Raw genomic sequence first — 26,357 nt, 5'->3', positions numbered from 1 at the left:
CCATAACTTAATCAACTTGTATTGTATATTATGTAATCTTGAGATACCATAGACACGTATACAATGTTTCAACCTATCATGTCGACACATCTATATATATTTCGGAACAACCATAGACACTCTATATGTGAATGTTGGAGTTAGCTATACAGGGTTGAGGTTGATTCCAAAATATATATAGTTTGAGTTGTGATCAATACTGAGATATGTATACACTGGGTCGTGGATTGATTCAAGATAATATATATCGATTTATTTCGGTACATCTAACTGTGGACAACTAGTTGTAGGTTACTAACGAGGACAGCTGACTCAATAAACTTAAAACATCAAAATGTATTAAAAGTGTTGCAAATATATTTTGAACATACTTTGATATATATGTACATATTTGTTATAGGTTCGTGAATCGACCAGTGGCCAAGTCTTACTTCCCGACGAAGTAAAAAAACCTGTGAAAGTGAGTTATAGTCCCACTTTTAAAATATAATGTTTTTGGGATGAGAATACATGCAGGTTTTATAAATGATTTACAAAATAGACACAAGTACGTGAAACTACATTCTATGGTTGAATTATCGAAATCGAATATGCCCCTTTTTATTAAGTCTGGTAATCTAAGAATTAGGGAACAGACATCCTAATTGACGCGAATCCTAAAGATAGATCTATTGGGCCTAACAAACCCCATCCAAAGTACCGGATGCTTTAGTACTTCGAAATTTATATCATATCCGAAGGGTGTCCCAGAATGATGGGGATATTCTTAAATATGCATCTTGTTAATGTCGGTTACCAGGTGTTCACCATATGAATGATTTTTATCTCTATGTATGGGATGTGTATTGAAATATGAAATCTTGTGGTCTATTATTATGATTTGATAATATATAGGTTAAACCTATAACTCACCAACATTTTTGTTGACGTTTTAAGCATGTTTATTCTCAGGTGATTATTAAGAGCTTTCGCTGTCGCATACTTAAATAAGGATGAGATTTGGAGTCCATGCTTGTATGATATTGTGTAAAAACTGCATTCAAGAAACTTATTTCGTTGTAACATATTTGTATTGTAAACCATTATGTAATGGTCGCGTGTAAACAGGATATTTTAGATTATCATTATTTGATAATCTACGTAAAGCTTTTTAAACCTTTATTGATGAAATAAAGGTTATGGTTTGTTTTAAAATGAATGCAGTCTTTGAAAAACGTCTCATATAGAGGTCAAAACCTCGCAACGAAATCAATTAATATGGAACGTTTTTAATCAATAAGAATGGGACATTTCAGTTGGTATCCGAGCGTTGGTCTTAGAGAACCAGAATTTTACATTAGTGTGTCTTATCGAGTTTGTTAGGATGCAGTAGTGAGTCTGGACTTCGACCGTGTTTACTTGAAAAATGATTGCTTAACAAATTTTGTTGGAAACTATATATTTTTAACATGTGAATATTATGTGATATATTAATCTCTTAACGTGTTTGATATTATGTGATAGATGTCTACCTCTAGAACAAGTCCCATTGACTCACCTAATAATAATGAAGAGTCAAATGTAAATTGGAATGATTCGTGGACTGATTCACAAGTTCCCGAAGAGGAACCGGAAGAAGAGTCGGAACCGGAAGAAGAATCGGAACCAGAAGAAGAATCGGAACCGGAAGAAGAAATAGAACCAGTGGGGGAAATAATAAAACAGTTAAGTAGAAGAAAATCCTCAACCAACCGACCAAAGTTAATTATGGTCAATGGTGTTTCCGCCAAGGAAGCAAAGTATTGGGAGGATTACCAATTCTCCGATGAATCGGATCCCGACAAGGATTCCGATGATGTTATAGAAATTACCCCAACACAATTTAATAAGGCAAAAGAGAACAATAAGAGAAAGGGCATAAAATAGAGAAATTTGATTCCAAACCCGATGAACTTTATATGTATCGTCAACACCCGTATTTCTTAAGTTGTGACAATAACCCGGGAACCTCTAAACCACCAGGTTTTTCTAAACCAATGTGGAAAACGACGGCTCGTATTAGGGGAACATCATATATCCCTAGAAACTTGGCAAAACGAACCAAAACCGAAGAAGAAGAAACGAGCGAGTCGGAATAAGATAGTTGTATTCGTGTGGTGTAATATATGTAATATAGTATGCTTATGCTTTATGATATATGTAAAAATTGCTTGTATTAATAAGTATTTTTTTTTATGAATCTAACTCTTGTCTATTTTACAGTATAAAAACACAAAATGGATAGACAACCCAATATTTTAAGAGACCTACCCGGAGACATGATTGATGAAATCTTGTCTAGAGTCGGTCAGAATTCCTCGGCACAACTATTTAAGGCGAGATCAGTTTGTAAGACATTCGAAGAACGTTCCAAGAATGCCTTGGTTTATAAAAGGCTTTCGTTCGAAAGATGGGGGATATCACATTGAGAAATCCATAAGTTACGATGTGTTTACTTTGACGCATATATTGCGGGGAACCCAAATGCTATTTTACGCAACGGGTTAAGAAATTATTTTGACTCAATATATCCGAATATAGGACTTCGTGATTTAGAAAAAGCTGCTAACATGCAACATAAAGAAGCATGTTATGCTTACGGGTTAGTAATGTTCGCTTCTCACTAAAGTGAGAACAAGAACATCAGGCTACAACTATTAAACAAAACGTTCCTACAAGTGACGGAGTCGGTAATTGGGGTAAGAAATGAGGTTTTTAGATTGTTACAGGACTGTTGGACATTACGTAACCCTCGTCCCTTTGACGACGTTACAACACGCTGTCTTATCAACGGCCATAACGGTTATGTTCCACAAGACCAAGGATGGGAAGTAGTCCTAGTAAAACCAGAATGCATGACTTGTTTCTGGATGTATGAATTACGTGTATTTATTGCCTTTGCTAAACGACTTGTGTACTAGCTAGAATTATCTTCACAACCATCTTGTATCAAATTTATTGTGTGCTATATTTCATGATATATGTAAAATAAGCGGTATTGTAAGTTTGTAAAATATTGTGTAAAAGTTTAAACGCGAAATATTATTATAATCAGTTTTTCATATAGAATTGTAGTAGTTGAATTATATATTAGCTACTAAGTATGAACTTAACGGGTAGGTACTACCCGAATTTAAACTTATAAAACACTAATATGAAGAAAAAGCTTTTATAAATGAGTTCATATTATGCTACGAGATACTATTGACTACTCTTAATATTCTGTATGATTAACTTGTTTCATTTGACTATTTTGAAGGAAATGGCACCAACTACTCGACATACCTTGAATTTGAGCGAAGAGGAATTTCGTGCCTTTCTTGCTTCAAACATAGCTGCAGTACAGGCTGCGCTACATACCAACAATAACCTTGGATCTAGCAGTACATGAAATCGTGTAGGATGCACCTACAAAGAATTCACTGCATGCAAACCTTTGGAATTTGATGGAACCGAAGGACCGATCGGATTGAAACGGTAGACCGAGAAGGTCGAATCGGTGTTTGCCATAAGTAAGTGTACTGAAGAGGACAAAGTGAAGTACGCTACGCATACCTTCACAGGTACTGCGTTAACATGGTGGAATACCTATCTAGAGCAAGTGGGATAAGATGATGCTTACGCACTACCGTGGTCAGCATTCAAGCACTTGATAAACGAGAAGTACCGTCCCAGAACCGGGGTCAATAAGCTCAAGACAGAACTTAGAGGGTTACGAACCCAAGGATTTGATATTACCACGTATGAAAGACGATTCACAGAATTGTGCCTATTGTGTCCGAGAGCGTTCGAAGATGAGGAAGAGAAGATCGACGCATTTGTGAAAGGATTACCGGAAAGAATCCAAGAAGATATAAGTTCACACGAGCCCGCCTCCATACAACAGGCATGTAGAATGGCTCACAAACTAGTGAACCAGATTGAGGAAAGAATTAAAGAACAGGCGGCTGAAGAGGCCAATGTGAAGCAAGTCAAAAGAAAGTGGGAGGAAAACGGTGATAAGAATCACCAATAAAACAACAACAGCAATTACAACAATAATCGCAACAACTATCCCAACAATCGCAACATCAATCGCAACTACAACAAACGTCCCAACAACAATAACAACAACAACAACAACAACAGCAACATCAACTACAACAATCATCCCAACAACAATAACAACCGCAACAACAACAATAATCAGAACGGGGTTCTGCACCAAATTTTGCAACAAGTGTAAAAGAAATGGTCATAGCGCTGCGAAGTGTGAGGTCTACGGACCAGGGGTTAACAGAACGAAAGGAACAAATGGTGTCGGAACGAGTAATGGTGGAGCAAGTAGTGTCGGAGCAAGTTATGCCAATGTAGTTTGTTATAAATATGGAAAACCGGGTCACATTATTAGAAATTGCCCGAACCAGGAGAACACGAATGGACAAGGCCGCGGAAGAGTTTTCAATATTAATGCGGCAGGGGCACAAGAAGACCCGGAGCTTGTTACGGGTACATTTCTTATTGACAATAGATCTGCTTACGTTTTATTTGATTCGGGTGCGGGTAGAAGCTATATGAGTAGAGATTTTTGTGCTAAATTAAGTTGTCCATTGACGCCGTTGGATAGTAAATTTTTACTCGAATTAGCAAACGGTAAATTAATTTCAGCAGATTATATATGCCGGAATCGAGAAATTAAACTGGGTAGCGAAATATTTAAGATTGATTTGATACCAGTAGAGTTAGGGAGTTTTGATGTAATAGCTGGCATGGACTGGCTGAAGAAGGTGAAAGCAGAGATCGTATGTTATAAAAATGCAATTCGCATTGTACGAGAAGAAGGAGAACCCTTAATGGTGTACGGAGAAAAAGGCAACACGAAGCTACATCTTATTAGTAATTTGAAGGCACAAAAACTAATAAGAAAAGGTTGCTATGTTGTTCTAGCACATGTAGAGAAAGTACAAACTGAAGAAAAGAGCATCAATGATGTTTTTGTCGTAAAAGAATTTCCCGATGTATTTCCGAAAGAATTACCGGGACTACCTCCACATCGATCTGTTGAATTTCAAATAGATCTTGTACCAGGAGCTGCACCAATAGCTCGTGCTCCTTACAGACTCGCACCCAGCGAGATGAAAGAACTGCAAAGCCAACTGCAAGAACTATTAGAACGTGGTTTCATTCGACCAAGCACATCACCATGGGGAGCTCCTGTTTTGTTTATCAAGAAGAAAGATGGTACATTTAGGTTGTGTATTGACTACAGAGAGTTGAACAAACTTACCATCAAAAATCGTTATCCACTGCCAAGAATTGACGACTTATTTGATCAACTACAAGGCTCGTCAGTTTATTCGAAGATCGATTTACGTTCTGGATATCATCAAATGCGAGTAAAGGAGGATGATATTCCAAAAACTGCTTTTAGGACGCGTTATGGTCATTACGAGTTTATGGTTATGCCGTTAGGATTGACTAACGCACCAGCTGTGTTCATGGACCTTATGAACCGAGTGTGTGGGCCATATCTTGACAAGTTTGTCATTGTTTTCATCGATGACATACTTATTTACTCAAAGAATGATCAAGAGCACGAAGAACATTTGAGAAAAGTGCTAGAAGTATTGAGGAAAGAAAAACTGTACGCTAAGTTTTCAAAGTGTGCATTTTGGTTAGAAGAAGTTCAATTCCTCGGTCAGATAGTGAACAAAGAAGGTATCCAGGTGGACCCGGCAAAGATCGAAACCGTTGAAAAGTGGGAAACCCCAAAAACTCCGAAGCATATACGTCAATTTTTAGGATTGGCTGGTTACTACAGAATATTCATCCAAGATTTTTCCAAAATAGCAAAACCCTTGACTTCATTAACGCATAAAGGGAAGAAATTTGAATGGAAGGATGAACAAGAGAAGGCATTTCAGTTATTGAAGAAAAAGCTAACTACGACACCTATATTGTCATTGCCTGAAGGGAATGATGATTTTGTGATATATTGTGACGCCTCAAAGCAAGGTCTCGGTTGTGTATTAATGCAACGAACGAAGGTAATTGCTTATGCGTCTAGACAATTGAAGATTCACGAGCAAAATTATACGACGCATGATTTGGAATTAGGCGTGGTTGTTTTTGCATTAAAGACTTGGAGGCACTATTTATATGGGGTCAAAAGTATTATATATACCGACCACAAAAGTCTTCAACACATATTTAATCAGAAACAACTGAATATGAGGCAGCGTAGGTGGATTGAATTGTTGAATGATTACGACTTTGAGATTCGTTACCACCCGGGAAAGGCAAATGTGGTAGCCGACGCCTTGAGCAGAAAGGACAGAGAACCCATTCGAGTAAAATCTATGAATATAATGATTCACACTAACCTTACTACTCAAATAAAGGAGGCGCAACAAGGAGTTTTAAAAGAGGGAAATTTAAAGGATGAAATACCCAAAGGATCGGAGAAGCATCTTAATATTCGGGAAGACGGAACCCGGTATAGGGCTGAAAGAATATGGGTACCAAAATTTGGAGATATGAGAGAAATGGTACTTAGAGAAGCTCATAAAACCAGATACTCAATACATCCTGGAACGGGGAAGATATACAAGGATCTTAAGAAACATTTTTGGTGGCCAGGTATGAAAGACGATATTACTAAATATGTAGGAGAATGTTTGACGTGTTCTAAGGTCAAACGGAGCATCAGAAACCATCAGGTCTACTTCAACAACCCGAAATCCGGGAATGGAAATGGGAAAACATTACCATGAATTTCATTACTAAATTTCCAAGGACTGCAAGTGGTTATGATACTATTTGGGTAATAGTTGATCGTCTCACCAAGTCAGCACACTTTCTACCAATAAGAGAAGATGACAAGATGGAGAAGTTAGCACGACTGTATTTGAAGGAAGTCGTCTCCAGACATGGAATACCAATCTCTATTATCTCTGATAGGGATGGCAGATTTATTTCAAGATTCTGGCAGACATTACAGCAAGCATTAGGAACTCGTCTAGACATGAGTACTGCCTATCATCCACAAACTGATGGGCAGAGCAAAAGGACGATACAAACTCTTGAAGACATGCTACAAGCATGTGTTATTGATTTTGGAAACAGTTGGGATCGACATCTACCGTTAGCAGAATTTTCCTACAACAACAGCTATCATTCAAGCATTGAGATGGCGCCATTTGAAGCACTTTATGGTAGAAAGTGCAGGTCTCCGATTTTTTGGAGTGAAGTGGGGGATAGACAGATTACGGGTTCGGAGATAATACAAGAAACTACTGAGAAGATCATCCAAATTCAACAACGGTTGAAAACCGCCCAAAGTCGATAAAAGAGCTACGCCGACATTAAAAGAAAAGATATAGAATTTGAAATTGGAGAGATGGTCATGCTTAAGGTTACACCTTGGAAAGGTGTTGTTCGATTTGGTAAACAAGGGAAATTAAATCCAAGGTATATTGGACCATTCAAGATTATTGATCGTGTCGGAACAGTAGCTTACCGACTTGAGTTACCTCAACAACTCGCGGCTGTACATCACACTTTCCATGTCTCGAATTTGAAAAAATGTTTTGCTAAAGAAGATCTCACTATTCCGTTGGACGAAATCCAAATCAATAAAAAAACTTCAATTCATTGAAGAACCCGTTGAAATAATGGATCGTGAGGTTAAGAGACTTAAACAAAACAAGATACCGATTGTTAAGGTTCGATGGAATGCTCGTAGAGGACCCGAGTTCACCTGAGAATGAGAAGATCAGATGAAGAAGAAGTACCCGCACTTATTTCCAGAAGATGAGCCAACACCTCCAATCGCTTAAAATTTCGGGACGAAATTTATTTAACGGGTAGGTACTGTAGTGACCCGAACTTTTTCTGAACCTTTCTATGATTATATGTTTAATGAAAACTATATTTACATGATTAAATGTTTCCAACATGTTAAGCAATCAAACTTGTTAATAATTGGTTAATTGAAACGGAAATTTTGTAAACGTCTGATTACCCAGTTTGACCAATGATTCACGAACGCTATAAGTTGTATATGACATGATGATACATAAATGAATAAATATATATGTTTTACATGATATAATGATCATCAAGTATCTCATTAAAAATAGTAACAATAAGTTATATACTTAAAAAGGAGACTATTGACGTATGAAATTCGAAACGATACATATAACGATTATCGTTATAACCACGTCTTACTAAATATATATGAAGCATATTAATAAATTGTTATATTATATATAACATGATAATATGATAATTAAATATATCATTAAGTGTATTAACAATGAACTACATAAGTAAAAACAAGACTACTAACTTAAGGATTTCGAAACGAGACATATATGTAACGATTATCGTTGTAACGACATTTAAATGTATATATCATATTAAGATATATTAATATATCATAATATCATGATAATATAATAATTTAAAATCTCATTTGATATTATAAACTTTGGGTTAACAACATTTAACAAGATCGTTAACCTAAAGGTCTCAAAACAACACTTACATGTAACGACTAACGATGACTTAACGACTCAGTTAAAATGTATATACATGTAGTGTTTTAATATGTATTCATACACTTTTGAAAGACTTCAAGACACTTATCAAAATACTTCTACTTAACAAAAATGCTTACAATTACATCCTCGTTCAGTTTCATCAACAATTCTACTCGTATGCACCCGTATTCGTACTCGTACAATACACAGCTTTTAGATGTATGTACTATTGGTATATACACTCCAATGATCAGATCTTAGCAGCCCATTTGAGTCACCTAACACATGTGGGAACCATCATTTGGCAACTAGCATGAAATATCTCATAAAATTATAAAAATATGAGTAATCATTCATGACTTATTTACATGAAAATAAAATTACATATCCTTTATATCTAATCCATACACCAATGACCAAAAACACCTACAAACACTTTCATTCTTCAATTTTCTTCATCTAATTGATCTCTCTCAAGTTCTAACTTCAAGTTCTAAGTGTTCTTCATAAATTCTACAAGTTCTAGTTACATAAAATCAAGAATACTTTCAAGTTTGCTAGCTCACTTCCAATCTTGTAAGGTGATCATTCAACCTCAAGAAATCTTTGTTTCTTACAGTAGGTTATCATTATAATACAAGGTAATAATCATATTCAAGCTTTGGTTCAATTTCTATAACTATAACAATCTTATTTCAAGTGATGATCTTACTTGAACTTGTTTTCGTGTCATGATTCTGCTTCAAGAACTTCGAGCCATCCAAGGACACGTTGAAGCTAGATCCATTTTTCTCTTTTCTAGTAGTTTTATCCAAGGAACTTAAGGTAGTAATTATGTTCATAACATCATTCGATTCATACATAAAAAGCTATCATATTCGAAGTGGTAAACTAGTAATCACTAGAACATAGTTTAGTTAATTCTAAACTTGTTCGCAAATAAAGTTAATCCTTCTAACTACACTTTTAAAATCAACTATACACATTATCTATATCTATATTATATGCTAACTTAATGATTTAAAACCCGGAAACACGATAAACACCATAAAACCGGATTTACGCCGTCGTAGTTACAACCGGGGGCTGTTTTGGTTTGGATAATTAAAAACTATGAAAAACTTTGATTTAAAAGCTATACTTCTGGGAAAATGATTTTTCTTATGAACATGAAACCATATCCAAAAATCATGGTTAAACTCAAAGTGAAAGTATGTTTTTCAAAACAGTCATCAAGATGTCGTTCTTTCGACGGAAATGACTACCTCTTTCAAAAACGACTTGTAACTTGTATTTTCGACTATAAACCTATACCTTTTCTGTTTAGTTTCATAAATTCAAGTTCAATACGAAACCGTGGCCGCTTAAATCACTCAAAACGGATTAGAAACGAAGAAATGGCGAGCAAAACAAAATTGGTAAAAACTACTCATTTTAGCTACGTGAAAATTGGTAACAAATCTATTCCAACCATAACTTAATCAACTTGTATTGTATATTATGTAATCTTGAGATACCATAGACACGTATACAATGTTTCGACCTATCATGTCGACACATCTATATATATTTCGGAACAACCATAGACACTCTATATGTGAATGTTGGAGTTAGCTATACAGGGTTGAGGTTGATTCCAAAATATATATAGTTTGAGTTGTGATCAATACTGAGATATGTATACACTGGGTCGTGGATTGATTCAAGATAATATATATATCGATTTATTTCTGTACATCTAACTGTGGATAACTAGTTGTAGGTTACTAACGAGGAAAGCTGACTTAATAAACTTAAAACATCAAAATGTATTAAAAGTGTTGCAAATATATTTTGAACATACTTTGATATATATGTACATATTTGTTATAGGTTCGTGAATCGACCAGTGGCCAAGTCTTACTTTTCGACGAAGTAAAAAAACCTGTGAAAGTGAGTTATAGTCCCACTTTTAAAATCTAATGTTTTTGGGATGAGAATACATGCAGGTTTTATAAATGATTTACAAAATAGACACAAGTACGTGAAACTACATTCTATGGTTGAATTATCGAAATCGAATATGCCCCTTTTTATTAAGTCTGGTAATCTAAGAATTAGGGAACAGACACCCTAATTGACGCGAATCCTAAAGATAGATCTATTGGGCCTAACAAACCCCATCCAAAGTACCGGATGCTTTAGTACTTCGAAATTTATATCATATCCGAAGGGTGTCCTGGAATGATGGGGATATTCTTAAATATACATCTTGTTAATGTCGGTTACCAGGTGTTCACCATATGAATGATTTTTATCTCTATGTATGGGATGTGTATTGAAATATGAAATCTTGTGGTCTATTATTATGATTTGATAATATATAGGTTAAACCTATAACTCACCAACATTTTTGTTGACGTTTTAAGCATGTTTATTCTCAGGTGATTATTAAGAGCTTCCGCTGTCGCATACTTAAATAAGGACGAGATTTGGAGTCCATGCTTGTATGATATTGTGTAAAAACTGCATTCAAGAAACTTATTTCGTTGTAACATATTTGTATTGTAAACCATTATGTAATGGTCGCGTGTAAACAGGATATTTTATATTATCATTATTTGATAATCTACGTAAAGCTTTTTAAACCTTTATTGATGAAATAAAGGTTATGGTTTATTTTAAAATGAATGCAGTCTTTGAAAAACGTCTCATATAGAGGTCAAAACCTCGCAACGAAATCAATTAATATGGAACATTTTTAAACAATAAGAACGGGACATTTCATCCTGACCTCATGTAGTGCTATTGGAATAGAACTATGAATTATCTAAATATAATGGCGTCAGGCCAACGTGGTTATATTACGTTAATTCATAAAGAAGTCCCAATATTGTGACATGAGAAATAGAAAACGAGTCAAAGAAAATTTTTACACTACTCATTTAGAAATTCCGATGTATTACATGGGTAGGGAAAATATTCATTATCTTATTTATTGATATACGAGAAGCTCGTTTTAACCAGATTGTCTATCTCATGCTCTATCCTTCATAACTCGCTTGTTAGCAACAGCTTCGCTCGGGAACAGTTTTGGACCAAGGACTTATGTCCTGATAATAGTCAAAACAACATTTAACTCATTGGTTTTCATGACTTCATAACATTTGTTGGTCAAATGTCGCACGACAATTCAAGTCCTTTACTCGATCTTCCACGATCTTACTTCAACTTGTAACCTCTGAAATACAGATACTATGTTATCATCGGGAGTTTTACACATTTGTTTAATTGGGCGGTCCTCACGAGATTATGGTCGAATAGAAGCAATGAAATATTTTGTCATGTATACAACTTATAAAATCATATATGTACGTATGGATTCAAATGAATAAATTTACCCTTACCTATTTTGTCTAGTATATACTAAATCATACCTTCAAAATTATTTGTTAAAAACCACTCATTTATTGAGCTGTTTGACTAAGTCAATTTATTTTATATAAAATGGTACACGTTGTACATACTTCTAAATTTACTAAGAACTTCGTTCCATTTATGTTGTCACATCAAACGTTTAAAGATTTTTCAAAACTTCTTTGATTGATTATATTAAAGATTTTTGTATTAATCTACACCATGTATGGATCACACTTCTTCTTATCCTCTGTTTAGAGATGAAACTTACCATTAAGATCCTTGTTAAAGACTCTTACGCCACTTTGGATGGCAGTTTCATAAAATTGTTGAAAAGTCTTTGCGCTCATAAAATTTTCCCTCTTATGATTGGACATGGCCGAAACGCCGACCAATAAATCAATTTTCTGGGGTACACTCGGTGGTCACCCTATTGTAAAAAAGGCGCTAGGTGGATTTCTACCCCAACTGTTGTTATAGTGGGTATCATGGATGTATATTACACTAGACCGTTTGAGGAGTTTCTACTCTCAATATTCGCGGTTAACCGCAACACCCTCTTAAACATTAATCCTAGGATTCAATACTTTGAGGTGCACGATGAAATGTCCCGTTCTTATTGATTAAAAACGTTCCATATTAATTGATTTCGTTGCGAGGTTTTGACCTCTATATGAGACGTTTTTCAAAGACTGCATTCATTTTAAAACAAACCATAACCTTTATTTCATCAATAAAGGTTTAAAAAGCTTTACGTAGATTATCACATAATGATAATCTAAAATATCCTGTTTACACACGACTATTACATAATGGTTTACAATAAAAATATGTTACAACGAAAGAAGTTTCTTGAATGCAGTTTTTACACAATATCATACAAGCATGGACTCCAAATCTTGTCCTTATTTAAGTATGCGACAGCGGAAGCTCTTAATATTCACCTGAGAATAAACATGCTTTAAACGTCAACAAAAATGTTGGTGAGTTATAGGTTTAACCTATATATATCAAATCGTAACAATAGACCACAAGATTTCATATTTCAATATACATCCCATACATAGAGATAAAAATTATTCATATGGTGAACACCTGGTAACCGACATTAACAAGATGCATATATAAGAATATCCCCATCATTCTGGGACACCCTTCGGATATGATATAAAGGTCGAATAGTCAATATGAACGGGACATTTCAACTCTCACCATCATCATATTTTTTTTCAATTATAGCTTGGATCATTCAATCATTGCATAAACGGATTGCTCTCATCATTCTCTACACGATCATACCACTTGATTATTGATTAGGGTATAAACCCTAACCCTAGCTTTTCAATTTTTTTTGTTTTTATATGTTATAATGATAGTATAGTGCTTGTATGTTGTTGGATTATTGATTGTATGCACAGAATCACTCGTTATTGCATGTTTTCGGTTTGATTGATTGTGGACAGCAAACTATTCGACCGTTTCAGTGAACTAAACTGATGTAAATGTTAAATTAAAGTGTTTAGATGTGTTCCTCTCATCAAGACATTAATTTTAGACTCCGGATTCATGTTATTTCTATTCCCGGAACTTAAGTTATGATTAAAATGGTGTTTTGTTGAGATTAAATTGTGAAAACGAATTGGTACAGGTATGGTCCGACTTTGTGATCATCTTTGGAGTCTTTAGGGTGTACTAATGTGTTAGGATTGATGATGGGATGAACTTTCATAATCGGGTCATCGAAATCCGAGCCACGGATCACCCGGTATGACTAAAACATGTTTTTGAACGGATTAAAGCTACAAGTTGATTTATGGCTGTAAGTCACGACTTATTTGCTGTTCTTGGGGTGTTCTTGAGCACACTAATGTGTCGGGTGGGTTGGTTAGGCGACGATATATATAAGACACGCCGAAAAGTGATTCCCAGGGCTCAAGTTATGACCCGATGAACTTTTAATTAAAACTTATGGTTATAACATCTAGCTTATGATATAAAATAATGATTTTCATTATCATTAAATTACTTATGATATAAAAGTGATTATTTAAATTAAGACTTATGATATACATATTTATTATATCATTTATTAATTACATTTTGATTAATGAAACTTTAATTAAACTTGTGATTAATAATACTTTTATTATTAATGAAAAATACTTATGGTAAGTATTAAACTTATATTATGAGATTATTATAATAAGACTTATAATAAGGATTAATTAATTATTTAATTATTATAAGGCTTAGTTATTATTTAATTATAATTTAATTATTAAATACTTATGATTTAATAATTATAATTAGAAACTTATGATATGATTAATAATTCATTATTAATTAATAATACTTATGATATGATTTAAAATCTATTATTAATTAATAATACTTATATTATGACTAATATTTAATTAATTAATTAAATACTTATGTTATATTAATTATATCATTTAAACTTATGTTAACTTTAATAATTCAATTTAATTTAATTAGACTTATGTTATGACATAATTATACATATATGACTTTAAATAACATTATAACTTATGTTATTAATATAACTTATACTTTTAAAATTAACGTTGACTATGTTTGACCAAGGTTGACTTTTGAGTTGACTTTCGGTTGACTTTGACTTTTAGTTGACTTTTGTTGACTTTCTAATTAAGAAAACTTTCCTAACTTATAAACTTTCTAAAAATAGAAACTTTCTAAATATGAAAACTTTCTAAATTGAAAACTTTCCAAAAATATTAACTTTCCTAAAATAGAAACTTTCCTAAAATAGAAACTTTCCTAAAATAGAAACTTTCCAAAAATGGAAACCTGCTAAAAATAGAAACTTTCTAAAAATAGAAAGTGTGTGTCTGTACGCTGCTCCGATCAAACCGATGCATGTTGAGTATTGTTCTATGTCTACTTGTAACATGTACAATAGCTATCATACTAAGACTTGACCTAAGTTAGTTATTTATATCGATCTGCTTTATTTATAGGTCAGCGTTGTGATCATTCCTGATCACTTTACTTCTTTTGTTGTTCGCATTTTTGTGTGGTTACTTCATTTTCTTTAAGGTGAGTTATAGTCTCATTTTTTCCATTTTAAATCTTTTGGGATGAGAATACATGCACTTTATTTTATATTTTGGACACAAGTGGAAGTTGGTTTAAATTATTCATTGTGAGTCGAACAAAAATATTCCCTAATCTGGTAATTGTAATCACTGATTTCTACTGGTGAACGCGAATCCTATGGATAGATCTATCGGGTTTGACAACCCCATTTCGAGCGAGTCGCGCTAGCAATTTATAATCGAAATGTTTAGTACTTCGTATTTAGTTGAAGATACACTTGTTCGGTGTATATTATTTATTGTGTTTGGCAAGGATAAATAAATGGTTAAGTGGTTACCAGGTGGCTTACGGAAAATGGAATAATATTTTTATATGTTTTCTAGCATATAATTTTGTGGTCCAAAAAGGAGTTTTTATGTTTTCAAACATAAATTTTTATGGTTTAAATTAAATATTGTTTGCAATATTAAAATCTATAATTCACTCAACATTTTTGTTGACAGTTACTCGCATGTTTTATTCTCAGGTTCATGATTGATTGCTTCCGCTGTGCTTAGAGAGTCTGCATATTTATGATGGCAGCTTTTGTTAAACATTAACTTGCATTCTATTTTGATACATTTAATAGTGGATGTTGTTGACTTGTTTTGGTCAACTTTTGGTTAGGTAATAATGTATGATTTTTCTAAACTTACACATTTTGGTAGGTTTCCTTTATAGGAAATCATTTTTTTTTAATAAAGAATGCAAGGTTATTTATCAAATTCATATAGAGTTATGATCAAGCTGTGGGACCAAGATAACGATGGTCGTCAAGTGTACTATGACGGGTCGTTTCATTGTTGCTAATTGAGTGTGATAATGTTGAATGTCAAAACATGTGTTGATGATGATCTCAAAAGTCTAGAACACATATGAACTTTGTGAAAATCTTAATCTAATTGCAAACTCATTGACACTAATGAAGAGTGAAAATGTGAAGAACATTAACATCAAAACATCTAAGTATTGATGATAATTAAAGTTTGCAAAACTTGTTGCCTACAATTGAATTATACACTTTGAATTGATTTGAAATATCATTATGTAGAAAAATAGCAAGGACCAGGGACGCTCAATCTAAAGGAGGAGAGAATAGATATAATCCTCCAACTGATGCGAGATAACGTACAACATATAACAAGAAATGGCTCAAAGCAAGAGCAATAGCAGAAGGAAGAATCATAAGCCTTGAAGCATTCCCTGAAGTAATTGACAAGCTGTTTGAAAGGAATCTAGCTTCGTTTGTACTAATCAATGGACCTATAAATCCTGAGTTGATAAGAGAGTTCTATGCCAACTATAGCTTCAACACATAAACTAAGATGGTAAGATTTCATCTTAACAAAAAGTGGTGGGAATTTCCTCTCAAAACTTTTGGTGAAATTCTGGGTGTTCCTATTGAAGGAATGGAGTTCTACAGTAGACGACACAAACTAGAACATCTTCCTGAGTTTATTCAAGCTACCGATGTATTAACCTTGCTTTGCAAACCTAACGCCAATCACTCCGAAATCTTATCCAAAGGATTAACCGAAAAGGATCTCCGATTAGATCTGGACATTCTGAACAAAATCATTGACCACAACATCTAATGTAGGTTGGGGAACCACTCTCACATTCATGTTACCCAAATTTTTGTCATGTGGGCAATTGAATTAAATGTGGAGATTAATGTGGCATTTTTGATGATAACACGAATGAGCAATCTGATGACTGAATCAACTAGATCTCTTCCGTATAGAATGCATCTAAACAGTCTATTCAACTACCTCAAGGCAACACACGCTATTGTTCAATAACTTTCATTCGAGCCACTAGACAAGTCAACTATCATTCGAAGTGGTCATATAGGAGAATCCTCTCGTGGAAGAAGATCGAGTCTTCATGAGGATCTTGAAGAGATTGAGAACTATCAACCAGAGGAAGAATCGGATGAAGAGGAGATAGAAGATGAGGAGGCTAACTTACAGGAACATCAAGAGTTCGTGAATTCGAATTTCAAAACCAAGATTGACAGAATTCTGAAGCGAGAGGAAGAGATTAGCGAAAATCACTCTAGGTTCAAGAAGGCATTGAAAGGATTTGTGAAAACAATTTCTTGCAATAGGTCGTAACTTGTATGTCTGGGATAATGATCTTTATCTGTGTACTATGTGGAATGCTTAAATGTTGGTACTAAACAATTATGTGTAAGATAGTTAATAATGTTGTGTTTATTGTGTGCTTAAGTTGATTTTGCTTGTATACCCATGCAAAAATAGAAATTTGTCACTGTACGGCTGCTTCCACGGTCGACCGTGATTCGACAGCAGAACACCTGACATAATTAATTTGTCCTAGCACTCTTACACAAATTCAATGATCAATAGATTGCAAAAGGACAAATTGATATCTCTGACAAAGTGCTCTCAATTTAGCTACCTACCCCATTAAAGTTTGCTAGACACCATTCATCATTTGTCTATTAAAGCAAATACATTCAAAAAATTCACACCCCATCAACTACTCCAAACATCTCTTTGCAAAACAAAGGTTCTTCACAATGAGATCCATTGTTGAAGGGAGAGAAGTTCTTACACATCATCTTACTACCTACTCTCTTGAAAGCTTCTCAAACATCAAGTGAGGTGTCTTTCTTAATCTAAGAGGCTGACTCTATCCCCTTCACATCAATGAATTCTATGAGAATTTTCAACTCACACAATAATGAGAAAATCTAATTTTCTCTTTATGGAAAAAGTTATTCATTAACGCTTAAAGAATTTGGAAATATTATGGATGTTCCGAGTGAAGGTCGAACATTCTTTCTAGAACCAAATTCGTTTGATGAATTTCCTAAATGGGTAAAGAAAGACAATGCACTAGATATTATGTGTAACGGAACTCTTAGACCCAAATACATTAAAAAATCAAGTCTTACCAAATCCAGTTGATCAATTCAACTAAAAAAATATCATTAAACAAATGAAACCCAAATAAACTAAACAAATATAACTACAATTAAATTCCCATGTTCAATGAAACATTGGCAATAGAAACAAAATTCCAGCTAATCTCAACAGCATACTAAAGTCGAAGCACAAAATTCAAGCTTTTACCTGATGAAATGACATACACCCAGTAAAAAAGATTCAATCTTTAACACAATCAATTTATTAACTAATTAGATACTCTCACTAAACTCATTTCAAGAAACTCAACAATCACAAGTAATGAATACCAAAAATCAAACTTTAGCAACACTGCACAAGTAATGACATCCACCCAGTAAAAAAGATTCAATGAATACCTGATGTTGTAAATTCCGAAGAAACCCTAAAATTTCCTCCCAATTCGCGACCGTCATATAAGAACAACAATGGCAAGAAGTGTTCGATACTTTATGAATATGGATATGGAAGTCACACAGTTAGACCCCACTTATAATCTTTTTTGTTACGCACTCAAAGTGACGAATCTATGATCCGAAATCATGTGTATCCAATATAAGATAAACATAAATTAACATTCACTATAACGAAAATTAACATTAGATACTTTACAAAATCTAAATAACTATTTAAACGCTCATTTTAAAGACATGTTGTTTTATAATTGGTAAAAGTAGCTCACCTTGTAGCTAACCTTTAACTGATTTCAAACTTGTATCGGATAGGAATATTGAAATGTTGAATCGAAGAAGAAGATCATTCTGCATTCGAATTAAAACCAAATACGATATTCATTCAAGCATTTAATCAAACACTTAAAGTGAAACAAATATCCCACATGTCAATCAATAAATTCGTATTCTTCAAATAAACTTTATTATATATCAAGTTACAAAAGACAATATTCATGACTAATGTTATCGAAACCATCTGAAGTCAGCAACTAAAAAACCAAATCACCTGCTAAAATGGAATTAAAATTATATAAACCATAACCATAATCAGATTAAGAAGTTTACCAACTACAATAAAATCTCAAATGGAAGGTTTCGGATGACATTGCTTTTCATGCCCATCTTGGAATGCATAGCATCTACCCCTGATCGGTTCATCTCCTTCATTACCTTCATCCTAAGCATGTTCTCCATGGACTGCACAGTTGACAAACCCATGTTTCTATACCTGAATTGTGTAAAAAAAAAAATTCAAAAATAAGAGAAAACATGCATTTATAGAAGACTTGCCTGCTTAACCGGGTAACTTCATCATATACGAAACTAAATAAAGGAGTTTATGAATAAATAGTCAATAAACAAAATTAAAAGCATACTGAACCTTGATGAACAATGAAGATTCCATTATATCAGAGTATTGCAGTAGGAGATCGCGAAGAATTTTATCGGATACAAATATTAGTCATCTATGTAAATATATGTCATCTAGTAATTCCATTATAAAATAAGGGTTAAGAAATTTACCTTAATCGAAAATCGAGGATTCTAAAAGGATTTAATCCGGATCATGTAATAGCTTCGTGTTCATGGTTAGGGTTTCGAGTTCTTGAATATTATGTAACAAATGATGAATCAATCTTCATCAATTAAAACCCTAAATTAGTTAAACGAAGATCGAACTTAGCTGCAATCGTCCTTCGTCCTAATCAAAACCTGAATTAATTTTATCATATAAACATGTATGAGAAGAGAGATCGACCTGCACCAGAATTGACGGATCAATGGATAAGAGATTTTGATAATGATGAAGAAGGCAGCGATACGCATCAATGGATACATATCGATGGCTCAGATATTTTTGATGATGATGATGATGATGATGATGATGAAGGGAGCGATGAATGGGATTTAGTTTCGTGATTGATAGATGAAAGGTTGCAAATGATGAAAAAATTGTAATCCCTAATTTTTTGAAAAAGGCCGCATAGTTTTGGAGGTACAGGGGTATATGTGTAATCAAACAATTGAAGTTTGGGATTATTAGCTCATAATCTAGATTAGTACTTAATCAATGGTTCAGATCAAACAAAGCTAATATAATGAGTGGCTAAGATTGTTTCTCTTTTTTAAAAGTGAGCTAATTTACCTTTTGTTATTATATATAAGAGAGAAGAGAGATTGAGAAATATCCGGTGATACTGGAAAAAACTTTTCAAAATCTTTCAATCATAAATTTGAATTTTAATACTTTTATTTGTTTTATATATTATTTGATGAAATTTATATAAATGAATTAAATTTTAATTTTTAAACTTGTTGTTATTAATATAATTTTTATCAAATATATTATATAACATAAAACAATATATTTATTGTCAAATTGTGAAAACTAGTTTTCGAACCCTCGCTTCGCGCCGGAGGTTCGATTTTTAATGTATTTTATTGTGTTTAGGTACGTAGCCTGCGAGTGAAAAATCAACATATATGAATAGTACCCTAAATATTTAGCATTTTTTTAAAAGTGTCTGTTTTGCGTATAGTTAGTGACATTGTGTTCATAAAATTATTTCGAGTTTAAGGATGGTGTCGGAAAAATTTAACTCGTTGCGAGCGAGAAGATATGACCTGTTGAATATTTGAGTGGAGTTTATTTAGCATATTTTATGAAAATTTTGATTTGACGCTTTAACCCCTGTGTTGGGGGTCGATTTTAATTTTTGAACAAAGTGTGGGGGCTTGTGTGGTGTTACTTGAAAGAAAGAAGGGAAAAGGGGGAATGTGAAAAGACGAAAGTACACCTGGTACTGTTCATAAGTTTTGTCTAATAGTTAGTATGGTAATTATAGAAAGTAAGTTTCGATAAGGAAATTAAATACTTCATACTTCATAAATAATATAATTGAGTTTAAATAGTTAAAAATGGAATGTTATAGTGTTTAAACAAAAACATTGACTTAAAAACTTATGATTAGCATTGTCCTAACAATTTTAGATCGGGGTAAATTTTGTAAATTCAGGCAAACTCCAAATTTATATACATGTGCTCTATATAACTCCAAACGGCGGTGATAAAACGGAACAAAAAAAAAGATAGAAAGAAAAGAAAAAAAAAGAGGGCTGTTATAGAGGCCGCAATTCATCACCGGAGAAAGACCTAATTTGTGATTTACATTAAACGATTACTGATTGTAACCTTCATCCGATCGATTTGAATCGATTTTGTTTTTTTTCTATATATTCAATCGATCAACTAGCAGCAACTGAACCGATCGATTCAGGAAGATTCGAGATTGGGAAATTTAGGGTTTTTGTAAGTTCCTCTTTCAATTGAACTATTTTTTCCGCTATTTTTTGCTAAATTTATCCACTCTGGTACATTAATTACTCGAATTTCATGAATATTTGTTCAATTTTATAATCTGATTAGCTATTTGTTAATTTGATTCGTTGCCTGAGTGTAGTATTGTAACCCTAATTTAGTCACATTACCCCTAATTTTATATATGAATTGTTTTCTTTCAGTTAGTACATTAAATCGCTTTGTGTTTCTTATATACATGTTTTTTTTATTTGTGCGATATGATTGATTTATGCTGATGTTTTTATGCAGTTTTTGTGTTAATCACGTCTTACATTGTCCAAGTATTGGCTAGGAGACCTCTGAAGATTGAATATTTAAGTGTACAATGGCAGGATATGAGTTAGATGTAAGCAACTATGGAGTTCATCTTTTAACCTCTATATCTTTTCATGTCCTTTGGGATGGGAAGGGATGGGATGATGTTCTTTATCTTGTAAGTTAACTTTATTGTTTATGGTTACATTCGTGTAGCAATATGAGGATTATGAAGATGAAGCTGGTGAATATGATGAGGATGGTGATGAATACGAAGAACAAGAGGAAGAAGAAGAGGAGCAGTTGCCGACGCAGGAGGAGTTGGAATACCTTCAATTTAGGAACAAGTTGAAGGATAATGTTAGAAAGAAGATGAAGACTGGTGCAGGTTCCGTCCCTGCCAATTCACGGGAGATAAAAAGTAAAATGCCCTATGACAAGTGAGTACCTTCCTTTAAAAACTAATAATATTATCACGAGGCTTGTTTATATCGTTAGGTCTTGTCTTATGAATGTCCAAGGATCATAACTTAATAAAACTAAGCACTACGTGTTGCAGTTTTGGATCTTTTTTTGGGCCTTCACAACCAGTTATTGCCCAAAGAGTAATTCAAGAAAGCAAGTCACTGTTGGAGAATCCACATTTGGCAGAAAGGGTTTTAAAAGCTAAGAATGGTGTATGTATTTTCTTTCCTATTCTTCATAATAGTTATGGTTTTAGTTTTATGTATAAAAATACACTCAAGTAATAACTGTTTGGTCTTTATGAAGTGTGTAGTTGAGGTAAGAGTTGTGATAAAAACACATTTTAAGGTTTAGGTTCTTAAAATATGGAATTAATATTTTTAACAAGTTGATTTTAAATGGTTTATATCTTTGTTGGATTCTACAGAAGAACAAGGGTGGTACTTCAACTCAAGCAGCAACCAAGGCTCGACCCAATGGCAATGGGCAGCTTCGGAGAGTAGAAAATCATGTAAGATTTAGTTTTTATTTGACCAATATATTAATTTTTCTTAACCCCATATATTTAAACTTCTTTTTTACCTTTTAGGCGAAACCTAAAGCAAAAATTCAAATGTTAAAGAATACGAGAGACTACTCGTTTCTATTATCGGATAACGCCGAGTTTCCAGTTCCTCCAAAGAATCCTCCTAAAACTGTCCCCTCACCAAAACCTGGTATGTTACTTCATATATGTTTTTTAATATTATATTATATAAAATATAAAATAAAAATAAAAATACATATTCCAAAATATTTACAATGGAGTTTTTTGATATATGCTGAAGAGGTGCATTTGTCACAAAGACATGCAAATGGTAGTGGTAGAAAAGTAACGAATGGACGTGAAGAGAGAAAACCCGTGCCTACGTCTAGTCAAAGTCAAATGCGAGCGAAACCTGGTCAACAAAGTCAACGACCTAGTACTACCAGTAAGTCGACTTCAAGACCATTAGATTCACGAAAACAAGTTGGGAAAAATGAAGGGAGTGGTCTGGGCCGGCCTTTGGGACATAAACATTTGCCTTCAAAGACGCCATTGGCCAACAAGCAAAAGGCGGTTTCTACACAAGTTGCTAGAGGATCGATACCCAACGGGCACAAACCGGTCCCACCCAAAACACCAGCGTCTGTTCATAAACGACCCGTTGAACATAAGAGGGATGATAGAGGATCTAGTAATGGAAACATTACTAGAAACCCTGTAGTGACATCTAAACCTCAGGTATATTTGTTTGTTTGTGGTTTCCCTTTTTGTGTGTACACTATATAAGTGTCAGAATGGGCGGGTTGAGGTAATAAGTTAAGCTGGATTCAGGTCAAAACAACTAGTTTTTAGTACGGGTCAGAATAAGTCTGGTTGGGTTGACCTGAAACATTTTACTTTATTATTTAAAATAAAATGTGTCAAATCCAAAAATATTGTATCAGAATATAAATACTATATTGTCTTAACAGAGCCTGATTTGGCCCATTCATAGGCATATGGGTTGAAATTGTCACTTGGTAGGTACCATGCTTAAGATTAATGATTTGTGATGTAACATGTTTTTGGCTTGCTTTTGAATCTGACAGATAAAGCAACAATCAGCTAGACCACCATCCAGCTCACAACATAAGGAACGGCCATTAAAAAGACCTGCTCGGCCCTTTGATGATGATGATGATGATGATGATGATGATGATGATGATGACGGTCAGCAAGCCATCAGCATGATCAGAAACATGTTCAGGTAGACATACTTTCTATATGTGTTTTGTGTGTAGTGTTTGTGTGTTAAGAGAAATAAATGTAAGAATTATAAATAGTTTACCTACTTTTTAGAGGCTCACCAAATATATGTTTTATATAATTGTATAGATAATAATAGATGATAATTGTATAGATAAATGTTAGGTGTTCATTTTTAATATTTTTGAAAGCATGGATGACTATAAGAGACTTTGTTTTGCAGATATAATCCCAACAAATTTCGTGATGACGATGATGATAGTGACATGGAGGCTGGTTTTGATGACATCATGCTAGAGGAGAAACGCAGGTCAGTGACGATTATGAGAATCTGCGTATATTGAATGCACAACACTCGTTAAATTTTCAGGCCCTTGTTTGTTTCTGCGTCATCGTATATTTATCATAGTTAAAGTTATTGCTTTTATTATATGTTCACCCGCACAATTCTACAAATTTGGTTAAAATAATCAAAACTCAACTAAGTACTTGTTTTGACCTGTTACTTAAAAATTTGCACGTTTTGCACCTTTATGTTCACCCGCACAATTTCTACAAATTTGTTTAAAATAATCAATGCAATCTGTGTTAAACTAAACCAAATTTGTGACATATTTGCATATGTAACTGATAACTCTGTAATTTAGTGCGAGGATTGCTGCTATGGAAGATGAAGAAGAGCTTAAGAAAAATGAAGAAGAAGAAAGGAGAGAACGAATGAGAAAACAGGCAAAGAAACGAAAGCTTAGCAATCGATAATGATTCAAGGCCCGGCCCGGCCCGGCCCCTCATCAGCATTAGTGGATCAAAATTGGCCCCGTGTTAATTTATGGAAATAAATAATGAAATAGAGATGGGACCTGGTCTTGGTCTTGGTCTTGGTTTCTTTCAGGAACCATAAGTATGCATTTTACAAAAGGTTTTCTACCCATAGTTTAGTCGGAGATTATGCTTTAGAAAGGGTAATACATTGCTACCAATGTTAATTGGGTTTCATTAATTTCGAAGTTATGGTTTTTTCTTTTATTTCTAAAGCTATAATTTAATCTTTATTTAGAAAGAAATTGTACATTGCTACCAATGTCTCGTTTTTTAGTTGGTTTGAATCCTGTTTTTTTTTTTTTTTTTTTTTTTTTTAAGTTACTACCTATTCTCGTAGCCAGTTTTGTTGAGTTACTCTTTGTTTAACTAATCGAAGGATTATGATGAACTTCATGTATGAGACCCTACTATAGGCGGGGCCGCTTCAGAAAAATGGATACAAATAACAATTTATTTTGTTTGAAATTTGGAATCCTGAAAGGTGATGTATTTAAGTCTAGCTGTTTCTGTTTAAGGCTCTAATCTATCTGATCCTAACTCATTATGCCTGAACTTGTGAATCAATTGAAGGTGGGGGTGGGGCGTAACAAGTAGTAACAACTATTGTTGTAATCTAATAATGTATTTTAGCTGATCAGAATTTTGATTTGTTAGCTGAGTGATATATACCAAGAAAGAATTAGTAATAGCAACCAAGTTGGCAAGTTACTAAAACAATGTTGTCATGCCTTGCAACAAGCGAATCCAGAAATAGTAATATGATTTCATCTTTCAAGAGTGTTGTCCCATTAATGCCAAAGAATTATATAAATACATATATTAGAATATAAGATCGTCAAACAATAAATATAAATAAAAATAAATAAATAAAGATATATAGTTATATACTTTTTTTTTTTTTTTGAAAGGCAAGGTAATTTTATTAAAAATAACAAAACACGAAATACAAACTAGCCAGGAGCTAGACTAAACACAACAACATCACGCACCGCATAAATAAGACGCACACACACGAGGACATTAGAGACACGACAAGTAAGCAATTCTAAGTTTCCGAGTCGGATGACGCGCACGAAGAGCAGCAAGAGCAGCAACTAATATCCTCATCCGAGTCATTCATCACATTCTCGATAAAGTATCTTTCGTGCCACCGAAAGTTCTCTCGACGACGATTACGTTTCATATTACGCCTACCCCACACATGATTAATAAAATGACTTTTGATCAAAGGTGGGGCTTTTTTCTTTTTAACACGAAAGCGAGCAACCGCGGAATGTGCTAGACAAACAAATTTTCCCGGGCTAGGTTCGCCCACATGTCTTTCATCTGAGCCCAGGTCTATCCTGTTTGGGTCTTGATTATTCATAACAAACTCAAAAGAATGGTCTGGCCCAATACCACTTACAGGCCCAATTTGGTTATGAATATAACACGATTGGGGCACCTGGGAAACAGGATCAAGCGTGCCAGGTTCACTGTGCCATCAGTTCCCTCGAGACCTGTATCTTCACCATTGGAATTTGCATCTGAGTGCCTCGGTGATTGGAAATTCAAAGGTAACGATTCACAATCTAATTTGAAATCCGGGGTGGAATTCGAGGCAGGAGAGGCAGGAGGACCGTCGGATGGTGGTGGTTTCCTGATTTCGTCAGACTCCTCCGGCATGAACTCGCCGTCTTCAATCTCGATATCATCGGCTTCTGCATCCTTTACATCTGCCGGCGACTCACCTTCATCTAC

General features: G+C 34.0%; 1 protein-coding gene and 1 long non-coding RNA gene across 3 annotated transcripts; one reads left to right on the top strand and one right to left on the bottom strand.

Annotated features, from left to right (window-relative positions):
- Positions 1 to 17,997: 17,997 nt before the first annotated feature.
- On the bottom strand, positions 17,998 to 19,901 carry LOC139873120 (uncharacterized). 2 transcript variants are annotated; one of them, XR_011767271.1, is made up of 5 exons: positions 19,703 to 19,901; positions 19,468 to 19,597; positions 19,009 to 19,171; positions 18,672 to 18,750; positions 17,998 to 18,516 (listed from the first exon to the last, which is right to left on the bottom strand). It is a non-coding gene; the product is annotated as an uncharacterized lncRNA (long non-coding RNA). The 2 variants fall into 2 exon arrangements; XR_011767270.1 differs by having other exon boundaries at positions 18,000 to 18,516; positions 19,468 to 19,901.
- A 1,142-nt stretch (positions 19,902 to 21,043) lies between these two features.
- Positions 21,044 to 24,821, top strand: LOC139872788 (uncharacterized). Its single transcript, XM_071860713.1, has 10 exons — positions 21,044 to 21,253; positions 21,554 to 21,650; positions 21,776 to 21,999; positions 22,119 to 22,236; positions 22,452 to 22,535; positions 22,614 to 22,740; positions 22,852 to 23,288; positions 23,639 to 23,796; positions 24,019 to 24,105; positions 24,443 to 24,821. The coding sequence occupies exons 2-10, from the start codon at positions 21,630 to 21,632 to the stop codon at positions 24,552 to 24,554; spliced, it is 1,368 nt and encodes a 455-aa protein (XP_071716814.1). The 5' UTR covers positions 21,044 to 21,253; positions 21,554 to 21,629; the 3' UTR covers positions 24,555 to 24,821.
- Positions 24,822 to 26,357: the final 1,536 nt, after the last annotated feature.

Source organism: Rutidosis leptorrhynchoides, chromosome 10 (genome assembly GCF_046630445.1).
Source record: "Rutidosis leptorrhynchoides isolate AG116_Rl617_1_P2 chromosome 10, CSIRO_AGI_Rlap_v1, whole genome shotgun sequence".
NCBI lineage: Eukaryota > Viridiplantae > Streptophyta > Magnoliopsida > Asterales > Asteraceae > Rutidosis > Rutidosis leptorrhynchoides.
Note: the sequence above shows the minus strand (reverse complement) of the source record. Positions and strands in the feature narration are given on the sequence as shown.